The following is a 13,913-nucleotide window of genomic DNA, read 5'->3' on the forward strand; positions in this document are numbered from 1 at the left end:
GCAACACTCATATTTCTGAGAGCACGAAAAACCAAACAATTAATAAAAAGACATTTGATAGGAACTATAGAGACGATCGTATCCATCTTACACAATCTTTGTTTCATTAATAATTTTCTTACCTTAAGATAATCGCACATACTCAGTACAATTATGTTTATAAATCTAAAAATCTTATGTTTATAAATCTAAAAATTATCCAAGTCAGAAGTGTGTCAGAATAGCACACATAACAAAGTTTAATATTTAAAAGACCAATTTAAAAGCTGTCACTTAGTGACCTGAGGGAAGATAATACACATCACAAGCTTAATAGTCCCAAAGGAGTTGTTCCGGGTTAGTTATAAGTCACAATATTTAATACATCAGAATACTGAGAAGAAAATCTAAACAGTTCAATGCAATCCAACTTTTTCCCTGCAGCTACATGCTTTTGAAGTAGAAGCAATTTTTTTGTACCTCCTTCTCATGATCTGAAAACCAGCTGGAATCTCTACTGGAGCCTTGAGGCAAAATATGAAAATCCACCAGAACAGCAAAGTTCCCACACTGGAAAAAAATAAAAAGGAAAGAAAGAAAAGTTAAGTAGTAGTTGTTGTGAGGCACATGTCCTGCAGACAAGGAAATAAACAATCCAGTGATCTCAGCCATCTGACTCAGAGGTACAGAAGCCTCAATCAAAGTCTGAGAGTTGTTTTACCTTTTTAAAGACGCATTTCATTTTTAGGTATGGGGTTTCCAGTTTTAACAGGCATTCCCCATATTTATAATGGAAATATGCTATAAAGAGTAAAATTTTGTTTACCGTAATATCAAATAACAGATATTGCTACTTATTAGATGTGTCAAGCATAAGTGCTCAGATGCTTGAAGAAAAATTTTGGAATGTTCTTCTACTATGGATGTGCTAGTCACAAATCCCCATTTAAGGCTGTATTGTGTTTTGCGCTTAATTAAGATGTTGAATCCCCACTTTATCTAAGAAAAAGACAACATATCCTCACCAAATTTGCAGCACTTAGTCTATTGAATTAATTTTCTGAGAATTTGCAATTACTTTAGAGGTTTAAATTATTTTTAAAATATTTTTAAAATATCCTTAAAAATTTAGCAATTGTATCAGTGTTTTGTTTGCCCTACATTATCTTAACAGCAGAATAACATGCTCTTCAAACGTGCCATATAGTTAACATTAATTTGAATATTTTGTCTAACGTATAATTGAAGTAATTATATTATATTAGTAATGACTGTTATATCTAATTGTTAACATTGTAAAGGCTGCAGCCATGGTCATCTTATCACTGGGTAACTTAAATGGGACCATTGTGACATCAGAAGTTCAACCAATCACCATCCTTTCTTTACAGTTAATTTATATGCCACAATTCTATTGGTTATAATGAAACAGTGATGTGAGGCTGGACATATGAACCAAGAATCTTCACTGGTACCCTGCTTGGCCGAATTGTCACTGCTGGGCTCCACTGTCTGCCCAGTCAACACTGGCAAATGAATAAATTGGGGGAGCCCTTTGACTGCAAAAACATTAGGACTTAAAAAACTTGTATACAGCTATCAGTCTCACTAAAACATCTCTCTAAACCAGTAAGTCAACAGCAAGTTAAGGACCAAATTCAGTGCTACGTGTGAGCTGCTTTATGCTATTCTTATGGTGCAAATCAGCTATAAACACAACTGGTAAAGTGTGCTCGTTTTGTTTTGGCACTCTTTACCAAGCAGGATGGCAATGGCTGCAGCATCTCTTCCGAATACATTTGAACTTGATTTTTCATTCTTGAGAGGAATAATTTGAAAAGTTTATTAAAGCCACAAATTTAATACCAGGAGTTCAGTGCTCACACATAAGTGGTATCCACAGGCTACTGGGCTAGAAAGCCCTTAATTTCCCTACAATAGAAATATCTACAAAGACTGAGACTGGTACTTGAACTTTTAAAAAGCCCCAGTTGTTTCCACTGCTTTTGTAAAAGGGGCCTCGAACCTTTTGTCTTCAGAAGAGAAGACATAGCTCTAACTCAGTGTTTCTCAAAGTGGTCTGCGAAACTACTCTGAGAAACATGCTAACTGGCCATGCTAGTTTGTTTACTTACTGGCACCAAGGCCACGGAGTCTCACAGCTCCCATTGGTGGTTCGCCGCTTGCAGCCAAGAGGAGCCACAGGAAGTAGTGTGGGCCGGGCCGCTGCTTCCTGCAGTTCTCCTTGGCTGCAAACAGCGAACCGGAGCCAAGGGGAGCCCCAAGGCTCTGTGGCTGCAGCACCGGCAAATAAACAAGCCGGCACGACCAGTTAGTATGTTTCTCAAAGTAGTTTCGCGGACCACTTTGAAAAACACTGCTCTAACTCTTTTCATAAGATTGTGACAATTTATTTATTTATTTTATTTAGAAATATTTTTTTACCCTGCCTCTATTTAAAATATTCAAGGTGGTTTACAAAAATTTTAAAACACAACTTAAAAATATAACAAAAAGTAAAATACAGGACCCCAAGGGGGGCATAAAACCTGCTAAGACTCCTTTAGAGCAGGGACACAAACTCAAACAGCAATAAAAACACGGGTAAAAAGGGTGGTTTTGGCCAGACACTAAAACAATGCCAGCGTCAAAGTCTGGCAATGTGTGCACTTTTGAGGCACTTGAGTTTCCCCCAAGCATTGGACACTTTGGAAGTGACTGTTATATAGCAGAACTGCTTCGCAAAAGGAGAAACAGTATTTAAAGCCATATGACCCTCATGTTCTTAGGAAAATAATGTCCCTTAGGGAGATGAAAGGAGAACGGGGGTTTGTTTTAAACGAGGAAAAAAAAAAAGAAATATAGTTATTTACTGACTAAGCTCAATACACTAAACTACTTGACTGTCTAACTAAACTAAGTCTGAGATAAGGCAAGTGAGCGCGTAGCTGGAGCTCTGACTCAGACCAAAGGTGGCTGAGAAGGAACTGGAGGGTGGGGACACACACAGCACTAACTGCCACCACTGAAGGCACGAGATGGGGAGTGAGCATGTGTGGCCCAGCCAGATACTGCTGTCAAAATTCTCCAACTAGAGACGCAGGGCACACAATCACCAAAAGTGGAGTACCAACAGGGACTCCACTTGAAGAAGCAGCACCAGGGTTTCCTCTGCTTTTATAAAAGGGAAATAGAACCTTTTGGCTTCAGAAGAGAAGGCACAGTTCTATTTCTTCATACTGGGAACTTGAGAAATCAACGCAAGGAAATAAACTGGCTTCTGTGTGCCTCTTTTCCCTTGTCCTGTCCTTTATTGGATGGAGCAAGTGGAGAACAGAATCCAAATCACAAGGGATGTCCTCTCTCTTCATAGCTTTTATCAGACTAGTCTCTACTTTCTCCCCAAAGTTATTATATTCAACTTATGACAAGTGCTGAAGTCTCTTGTGTTACTCATTATGAAAGGTAGATGAAGGCAGCCATGCTTAGATGTAACATCTATGCATGGGGCACTTGTCCTAATCCTACCATCAACATCATAGGACAACCATAGCTAATGTCTCACTTCATCCAAGTAATCAGGACATAATTCTTTGCTTTTTTCCCCTAGAAGAGAGGATTTGTTAAGAGGTGTAATGAAAGCCCCTTTTGACAATTTCAACTTTGCCTTATCATTTCCACTGCTAGCCATTGACACTCCAAAATGGCACATTCGTTAAGTGCCTCAGTTCTTGGAGTAGGAGTTCCAGACTCTTATTCCAGACCAGCCAAGGCCAATCAGCGCTCGCGAGCTACATGCAGCTCTTGCCCCCGAAAAGTGTGGCTCACTAAGACACTCCTGCACCCCGCCCCAAATGGTCCGGTTCCCCCCCCCCCCCGGCTTCCCTGTATTTACCGGGTCAGAGCTGCAGGGTTTTAAAAATGGCACCCAAGATGGGACAGCCTCCTTTTAAAAAAAAAATTGTTTGTTTTTTGTTTTTGCTCAACAATTCTGCTCTGCGGGGCTTTTTTTTTTTTTTTTTTGGCTTGACAATTCTGCATTTTTTCTGCCGCTGTTTTCCAGACCTTTAATCATCAGACCTTTGTAGGAAGAGTAGGAAATAAACTCCACAAGTTTATGTGCTTTTTTTTTATAATGGGCCTTATCAATAGCAGATATAGAGTGAGTAGGCTTCTCCTACACCAACTGGAACAGAATAGGGTGCATGGGCAAAGCAACACTTGAGTGGTTAACTTCTGAGCTCCTGAAAGCTGCATGTGATGACATCAAGGGGATATTTGGCTAGAAGACTTTAAGGAACAAAATGTGAATGCTAATTCAGGATGTGACAGTCTGCCCCATGAGAAAGCGAAGACCCATGATGCTAGAAATGTATTGTGTTCTGTCTGCCTGTCTCAGACATTTATAAGGTGTCTATCATCATGATATCCAAGCAATGTTGTTTTTAAAAGACCTACTGCACATGATCATTACAATACTCAGGAATTTTTCAAAAAAGTGGGAAATATTATTCCTGAAGTCCTAGTCAAATCCCAACTAGGATATTTACATTCTGCCATTTAAATTTCTCTATACAGTACTTTTAAATGGAATGGATACTGTGTGATTCACTCCCTGTCCCAAGACATTGCATGTGTTGATTTGCACTGCAAAACATCTGCATATTCAACCCCAGCATTTTGGTTGTAGAAGCAAAATAGATAAATTATAAAATAAAGAATTTTTTATCTCTGAGACTGAAAGGCACATCAAGATTGAATGTCAAGGTGTTACAAAAAGTACACTCAGAAAGAGAGATAAATATGTTGATCAGAAATCTAAAAAAGTATCATGATTTCATTATTATTATTTTTACCAGCTGCAATGCCATATTAAGAAAATCAGACATTTCTTCTGTTACTTCACATTCAGATTAATACTATTGCAGTAGAATGCAAAATTCTTGTCAGATGAGACAGGCATTGTGTAATCAGTTTGAAAGCTTCTAAGTTACCTATAGGTATCACTCACTAAAAGAACAGAATGCTTTGATCTATTTTTCAAAAGGCAGCCTTCTCTTTCCTCCAGAGATCCAAGAATTAACAGATGGCTGCAATACCAAACCTTTCCAAGTTTTAAAACTGATGACAAAGTGCTTCTAAAAATCTCTAGTGAATCATTAGTTAGTCCTAGCAAACTTTTGATTTGACTGGCAAACTTCAAAGTTACAGGCAGTACAAAACAATATAGGTAATATAAAGCCATTACACTACACACGATCAAACTTCTAGCTTACTAAAGGTATTAATTATGATTAATTTTAAAATGATTAATGAATTCTAAATGTCACCTTAAGCTATTTTGCACTGAATATAGAAAATACTTATGCTTACAAGACTGATGTCAGATTTCACTTTTCAACAAGGTATTTTTTGGGGTTTTTTTGTTTGTTTCTGGGAAGGAAAGTGGTTGTCCACTTTGCCAATTACAGAAAAACAATTTGATAACTTAATTAAAAATATATTGACCCATATTGCCATCTCAGTGCTTCGTTGCTATTAAGCTTATATACAAAATGTAATACTTGTTTCAATTAAGTGTGAGGAAGTATATTCTAAAGCATGTATAAAGTTAGTACCAAATACCTCAAAATACACAAAACAGACCAGTTCAAAATATATTTCTTATAATTATTAACAAGAAAGTTATGGAAAAATTTAAAAATGCAATTATATAGTTGAAACAGACAAGCCTCCCTGAAAAAAGTACAGAACTCCAAACACTATGCCAAAAGGTAGCTTTGGGGAATTCTCCCTCTAAGCCAGGGCTACTCAACTTTGGAATCTCTGGGGGCCACAATGATACTCACAGCACATGCCAAGGGCTGCAACTTAAGTGTGGTTGCATGCAAATATATATGCAAATAACTTCCTTCACACTGACGGGCATGAATACAAAGATTAAGGCAAGACTACACAACACACAGGCCCCATTTAAGTGAGTTCTGCTGATATTAATAAAATGCAATATTTACCCAATTTCTACCCATATGACAGCACTTTTAATGAGCAATGACAGTCCAAGAATTTAACTAATATGCATATCAACAGAAGACCATTATATTGACTACTTTTTTGTTTTGGCTCCCACCCGCGGGCTGTGTGTTGAGCCCCACGTAATCCCAAATTGCACCGTGGGCTGTAAACAAATGGGCCACGGGCCGCATGCGGCCAATGGGCCACATGTTGAGGAACCCTGCTCTAAGTACTACATTTTGAACGATCTGAATATATCACACTAAAGAAGCAAATGATGCAGCATACATTTAGAATTAAATCATAAAGCAGAAAAGGATCACCAAGATACAAGTTGCTATGTGGGCAGTACAACTGCTGAGTCTCAGTAATACTATTTCTTCAAACACTTAAGTTGATGACTTGTGATGGAAGGAATGGCGCTTGTGAAGGCTTCTTTATACCTCACATCCACACTAGGAACCTGTCAGAAAGGCATCTCAACATAGATGCTGTCACTGTAACAGCAGAGAAAGCAGCTCTCTGTACAAACTAAACTCCAAGCCAAATACATTAAACAAAAAGACCCGAGACTTACATTTCTCAGCACAATATCAATGTTGCAAACTCTAATCATATTATTATAAGTCTCACAATATTTTGTCTTTAAGATCCAAGCTTCTGGAGTCATGTGATTGCATTAGATGTTCAACTTCATTTCAGGAAAAAAGTGAGTGTATAACCCCAATGGTTACAGAGAAAAGCTTTAAAATGTTAATCTAAATGTTAAAAAATCAAAAGTAAAGAAGATCATGATTTTTAAGCCAGTCTCATAATATTGGGGAATCTGATCCACAACCTTTCTAGGGTTGGGGCTGGCAGCACTGTAATCTAAACAGTTGATAACACTTAAAACTGTACACAGAATTGAAAAATACAACTTCAATTCACATTTTAAAGACCCCCTAATAAGGGTATTTTACTGAAAGGTTATTATTTGTTATGGCTAAATATCTAGCGATCCAATTTTTTATCCTGCCTTATTTCTAGGAAGTTAAAAATAAGCTTACTTTCTCCAGCCTGAAACATTTTGTTTATATAACAACACACTCATAAGTTAATTGTTAAGCAAAAGACATAAAGTAATCTCAGGGTATTGCCAGTTTGTGGTCCAGCAACAGAATTGTATTAATTTGTAATAAAATTGCTGTGCTTGCAAAATTCCACTAATCATGGTTCCTTTGATGGGGCATAAAAATGCTTTTTACAGAATCAGAATAGAAAACATTGGGATATGGTCTGAATTTGTCAGGCAAGCCTGCAAAATCATTGGCCTGGGATAAGCCCAGATTGCACTCAAGCAAAACTATTACATTCAAGAGTCCAAGAATCAGAAGACAAATCAAAATAATTTAATAAAATTTATTTCTAACTTCAAATATGCACATAATCTATTTTTATGCACACTCTAGCTCCTGTTCTTGCACATTCAGCATCTCAAGTAGCCTAAAAAGAAAGGCAACATCAAGGAAATAATCTTGAGAGCGGAGGAGAGGAAGGATGATTTTATGTTCAGTTTTGCCAGTCCAAAAATGTTTTATCACTACCCGTCATTGACTGACAGCCGATTCCTTAGTTTTATTTTTTGTGGAATGAGATCAGCAAAACAATTCACTGTAAGCTTTGATTAAAATGAAATCAGAGTAAAATGGAAACAGATTAGCTTTATTTATACTGCTGCTGTCACAAATTCTCCACAAGATGCCTGCTGACTTCAACAATATGGTCAACTTATGAATTTTAATTAATACCATTTTGAAATATATTTCACAATAGGGATGTTAAATATCTGTTAATTGAATAGTCAATTAAACTCACGAATTCTTATCGGTTACTCAACTAGTCTATAGTCCCCAGGGGTGGAGTCAGCAGCCAGTGCACTCCAGCCTCACCCCTGAGGAGCATCCTGCCACTCCGTGCTGCTTCCTCTGCATGGGGAGCCAGGCAGGAGCTGGTCTGCGTGGGGAGCCAGTTTAAATACAGCAGCAGTAGCGTGGAGTGGTGGGAGGCTCCTCGGGAGGGGCAAAAGGGGGGCTGAGTTCCTGGATCCGGCACAAGCCAGAACTGAGCTGGGCTGCTTGCCCACCTGGCTCCTAATACTAACAATCCCAGGGTCTGCTAACTTAAGTTCTACTAACCCCGGACTTACACTGCAATGTATTAGGAGCTACAGTACGGGTAGGTCCTGGAGTTGGCGCAAGCTGGGACTGAGTTGGGCTGCTGGACCAGCCTGCTAAAAAATTTACTGGAAAGGTGGGGAGGAGCAGGGCGTGGAATCCATGTAGTCTATAGCATTAACCTATAAGCTTTTGCTTATCAGTTAACTGTCTATACTATTATATCCCTATATCACAATTCAGATGTGGTGAGAAGTGCTATTCAGCACATGAGCTTCCAGACTTTGGTGCTCAGCAAATGGGTACAGCTTCCTTTTAACATACAATTTCCTAGGGCTACTCAGACACTGGGGCATTTAATACTATTTACAGTTTTATTCCACTCTCTGAAGATGTCAGAAGTCTGAAGCGAAGAACTAGATCTTGATGATCACCGCTTGCTGATATCACAGGTGGCCAAAAAGCTAGCAGAGGTTAGATATGTCACAACGTAGTCAGCTGAAGGGCTGCAAAGGTATAAGCTCAATTTGCACTAAAAGCATAACAATGCCAAAAAGAAACACCAGATCTTTACTCCAGGGGAAAAATGCCTTGGACCTTCAGAGGTTCACTGTCTTTGCCTTGCATTTGGGGAAGCTTTTTGGCTGATGATAGCATTTCTTGGCCCATATGGATCAAAAAGGACTTTTGGTGGGGCTGGCTGTCACACTTCCTGGAGCATCTCAGTAATAGACTTGAATATGATAACAATTCATCCAAGGAGGTAAGGTAGCTGTTTAGTTTTCTTTTTAAGGGACTCACTAAAGTACTTTATCCTTTCAAAAGGTGCTTGAATGCCTGAACAAAGTTGCCTCTGAAAGCAGTACTGGTTGCACACAAGATTGCCTGGGAGAGCAATGCATTCCCACTGCACCCAATCAATGTGCTGCTACGGTTCAACTGGCACACCCTACAAGTTCTAGGTATGCAAGTACAGTTACAAAACTACCCTGTCCCAGGAGACCATCATAACAACCTTGCGTTCCACTGAAATAAAGGAGAACTACTCACTACCGTAGGTTGCCCATCGTTGATACAGAGACTAGAGACAAATTGTTCCTTTCAGCCAAAATGTGTTACGCAGAAGAGTCTTGGGAGAGAATCTGGTGATGTCACAGGAGGTACAAAAGGGAGAAGGAGTCATGTGAGTCAGTATCACCACCTCCAGGGTAGGGGAGACTGAATTGATGGTGTGGCTATATTGAGAGGGAGATGATCTATTTAACCATAACTTCCAAAATTCCAGTAGGATAGTGGCAACCTGAAACATCTGATTCAGAGTGCTTAGAGCAGGAGGAATATTCTGCTTCATACATGCAGCATTGGAGTGAATACAAGTTACACCTAGGGTAATCCTCAGAAAAGAATGATTTACTTTTTTGGGAATGGTGTGTATAGTGCTTCCAACAAAGTTTCAAAAAGGGATGAAAATCCCATACTTGGTACTTCAGATGGAATGATGGGGGAAAGGGACAAACATCAGGATATTTATCAGTAAATTACAGGAGTATGGCCCATCCTCAAACTGTTGCCTCTAAGGCCATCTCCTAACCAGACAGAAACAAAGGTGGAAGAAAGGAAGTCAGAAAACTTAGAAAAACTGTGAACATAGGAGCAAAAAACTGGAAAGCAGCAACAGAGCAGCAGATTAGGCACCACTGGAGAAGAAACTGACAGGCAGAGTGGACTAGAGATGGAAGAGACCAGGAAAGAAAAAAAGAAGAACCTCTTACATGCCTCTGATACCTGGAAAGGATGGAGAAACCTAGAAGTTCCAATTCTGATGGAGCAGCAGAATCTCATGATTGAGAAATTCAAATGTAGTGTTTATACACGCGGTTGTTAATGCACAGTTATTTAAATGCTCCACAAAACCTGACAGGCTCAAAAAAATTAACTATTTTCAAACTACCCAACAGAATGAAAGAATGTTTCTCTATAAATAAAGCACCTCACTCCACCTTTAAAAAACCCTGCATTCTATAATACAAGCAAACAATATCTAAGGTTTAGAATTGGTCTCCCAAGAACTGCCCTGTGAGGTATATTCTTGAAAAACTGACATAACAAGAGAGAACTTATTTCAGTTGCCAAACAATGCAATTCTGAAGGCAGCTTTGTAGCCTACAACTGGAAAGAAGCCATAAAGACTGGAACTCAAGCCATTGCAAAACACAAGTTCTTCCTCAGGGCAAAGGCTCCAATGATCTGTTCAATTTCAACATTGTTTTGGAAAGCGATGTATCATGTCTCTGCTGGTGTCAAAATGGATTCAGAAAAACAAAAACTGCAAGATCATATTTGTGCCAGACTGGGGATAGATATCCTAAGTTCCCCAAAAGTGGCATGCACCCTTTCTTTCTCAAGTGCTACAGTTAACCCTCTGACAATCTGTAAAGCCACTGATGACAGGCCACAAATGAGGGCATGAATAGAAATTATAACTTCTTCAGCAATTCATGTTCACTATGGTTTGTTTTTATTCTCATTAATGAAATTTATAATAAAAAGAATGAACAGACAAGTAAAGGGTGAGTATAGGCATGAACAATAATAAAACTCCCTAAGACTATTCCCTGATTTATTTTATTTTACATTTACTGGAAATAAGAAAAGAGTATTTCTAATGTGACTCGCTAAGAAAAGAATAGAAAGATTTTTGTTGGAAATATGTTCAATCGCAGCTTCTTCCATCGCACGTTGGTGGTGAATAAATTTACAACAAAGATTAAATCAACATTTTATTTACCAGTGGCTGAAATATGGTAATTTACCATGGACCTCAAGGTCAATGATTAAGTAATGGACATAAGCACATTTCTTAATGAAAAAGGCATCCAAAGACTGTAAGTGATCCTTCTCCTGCATCCACTCAAGGCCTTGTGTAATAAACTTTTCATCTTACAAAACTGAACTGCTGTGGGGTGGATGGCCTCGTGGTACCACTGCACTGGTATGGACTCAGAAGAGCTGAGTCAAATTCCCTGTTCTACCACACACCTCTGTATGACCTTGGAAAGATACTTAACCCCTAGAAATCTATCCCAATCTACAAAATAAAGGTAACAGTAATGCCTACTAAAAAGGGCTGTGAAAGGATAAATTAATTAATGTTTGATAGTGTGGTAATGTATGTTATTATATAAAAAGATACATAGAACTGAAAGCATTAACAATTTTCACTTTTTATTCCATAAACCCAGCTGACATTTCAAAAGATATGTGAAAATCACTAGCTTTCTATTATTAAAACTAAATTGATCCCCTAATATATTTATTTTTAAATATGAACAAATGGTAATCAGAGACAGAATCAGGGCTTCATACCCAAGAATAAAATTGCTCCTTGAAATTCCTAGCACTTTTTAAGCAACAGAATTATCATTAAAAGTGGTCTCTAGGCCAGATAAATTGTTAAAAGGTCGCAGAGGAAAAAGGGGTCAATAAGTGCAGGAATCAAAAACAAAGGGAGAAAACGGAAAATAATTTTATGAAGACACAAACAGTAGTTAAAGATAGTTTTTAAGCCTTTTTTATACTATTCCCTTATATTTACTGTCATGAAATAATGTTACAGACTTACATAAAACACTTTCCAAATTGCATTTTAATATTAGTCAAAGTTTAAAAATAAAACTCCAAGATTTCCAGGGTATGCATTAATTAGTTATCTAGGAAATGTACTAGCAACGTAATGTAAAAGGAAAAGCAAACTCAAGGTGTTTTACTAATTGCCTACTACTGTACTACTAATACACAATCTTTTTTATATTGTCTGTCTGTATGTGTATATACACATAAACCATGTGGATATACAAGGTAAATTCTATAATACATGAGATAAATTAAAGTCACTACAAAACTGCATAACTGCAATAAAATATATTTATAAAATAGGTAGAAAGCTACTATCTCTTTTGAAGTATGTTTGACAACAAAAATAGATGTTACATCTTGGTCTCATGGGAACAACACTTTTAAAGTTCTTTTAAGGTAAAGATGAGGTAAGGCAAAAGTAAAGTAAGGTAATGAACCAGTACTTCAAATGAGGAGGAATGCACACAGGCTCATCTGTCCCTGACACATTTTACACCAAATGCAAGGAACTGGGCAAGGTTTAGTCTTCTGCCCCACTAGTAAAATGGGAGGGTGAGAATCATAGGCAATGAACTGCTCCATGTCTCCAGACATGCAGCTAGTTCAAGACGACTTTGACTCCTCAACTAGACCGTGAGAAAAGGCCCACCTGCCCTGGAAGACACTTCCTTCCCCTTGTCTTATGAAGCTACCTACCGCAGAAGGCAATTCTTTATGAAAAAAGAAACACCACATGCAGCCCATGTTCCAGTATAAAGTATCTGCAGATGTGAAATCCTTATGCCAAAATAATTTAGCAGATTAAAGATATATTGATTACACATGCACAGACTTGTAACTTTAAACCCTTATAACTTAAAAAATACTAGTTTTATTTTATATACTTGTCTCAGTTAACTTTCCTTCTCAAACACTATGCTTATGCCAAATTTACAGTTTTTTGAAAATTCTACTCTTTTTTTAAATTTGCTTTTTGGGGGAGGGTGTTACGTTTTCTATGCATAAAAAAAGGTTTTTTTACTTCCATTTGAAAAATGGAAGAAATGTTTTGATTTTTTTTTAATTTATCTTTCAGATAAAACTAACTCTGGATAGTTTTCAGAAAATTATGAGAGAACAAAGTATGTGGTTTTCTTTCAAGAATTGAATATTATAGAAATGATACACTTTAAAATTATTAAATTAAGGAGTACTGTACATTACAAAACGAGTAAATACTACTCAACATGTAAAAGGTTGGCAAAATCCAGCCTTTTATCTGCCAAAAAAAAAAAAATCTTTGGAAGGAGCAGCATGAGGTATAGTTGAAGAAAGGGGGCTACAAAAGCAGTTGCTATTGAGAAAGGGGAATCAAAGTTTTCATTAGGGATGAGAATGGTTAGCCAGTTAAATGGCAAGCCTCACCCCCGCTTCCGGGTTAGGGGCTGGAGCATGCAGGGACTGCTCCAACCTGCCAGCCGAAGCACTCCCTGTCCATTGTGGGCCCAACCCAGGCAGTTCACCACAGGTAGGGGCTGCTCTGAGGGGCTGGCCTCAGCAGCCCTTGTCCATGGCGGGCCTGGCCCAGGCCCCTGGCCTGAGCAGCCCATGTCTGTGGCAGGCCGGGTGCAGGACGAGAAGCAGATGGGCTGAAGCAGGCCCTGCCTGTGGGATGGGGGCTGCTCCAGCCCACCCCCATGCTCCTGTTCAATGAGTTAACTGATTAAACTTAATGTTTAACTGGTTAAACAATTAAACAGGATTTTACATCCCTGCTACTAAACACAATGATAGGTGTCTTTATTCATAGGCACGTGGATTAAGAAACATAAAACCACGAATACAAGTAATCTCTGCTTTATATCAGTTTTTGGTTTTGGAATACAGTATGTATATAGTGTATAAAGAATATGTCTTTCATATTGTTAATCTTCACCTTTAATCAAGATCAATAGAGGAAACTCACTCTCTTGGATTCAGAGAAACCAAATACAGGAATAGAAAGAAAACTGAGAGACTGATTTGTTAATGAGAAAATTCCTCTATATTCTAGAGAATTTTTTTTTGCTTAAACCAAGTTACTAATTGAAAAAACATTTCCTACAATTATGTTTGCAAAAGTCAAGTGGTTGGAGTAATAGGCCGTAA

At 38.1% G+C, this 13,913-nt stretch overlaps 1 protein-coding gene and 1 long non-coding RNA gene across 9 annotated transcripts in view; one reads left to right on the forward strand and one right to left on the reverse strand.

Moving 5' to 3' along the window:
• Positions 1 to 13,913, reverse strand: part of SLX4IP (SLX4 interacting protein) — a 125,920-nt gene that overhangs the window by 68,355 nt on the left and 43,652 nt on the right. For 5 of the 8 annotated variants that reach the window (XM_075925663.1, XM_075925664.1, XM_075925660.1 and 2 more), the window contains one exon: positions 460 to 549. The exons of 2 other annotated variants lie outside the window; for them this stretch is intronic. In XM_075925663.1, coding sequence (XP_075781778.1) covers positions 460 to 549 — 90 coding nt within the window. Of the gene's footprint in view, positions 1 to 459; positions 550 to 700; positions 982 to 13,913 lie in introns of those variants that run through there. One more of the 8 variants, XM_075925667.1, reaches the window with a different exon arrangement.
• Positions 1,471 to 13,913, forward strand: part of LOC142828078 (uncharacterized) — a 36,885-nt gene continuing 24,442 nt past the window's right edge. Inside the window, exons 1-2 of the long non-coding RNA XR_012903033.1 lie at positions 1,471 to 1,608; positions 6,645 to 6,703. This is a non-coding gene — a long non-coding RNA (uncharacterized LOC142828078). The remainder of the gene's footprint in view (positions 1,609 to 6,644; positions 6,704 to 13,913) is intronic.

Source organism: Pelodiscus sinensis, chromosome 3 (genome assembly GCF_049634645.1).
Source record: "Pelodiscus sinensis isolate JC-2024 chromosome 3, ASM4963464v1, whole genome shotgun sequence".
Lineage (NCBI taxonomy): Eukaryota > Metazoa > Chordata > Testudines > Trionychidae > Pelodiscus > Pelodiscus sinensis.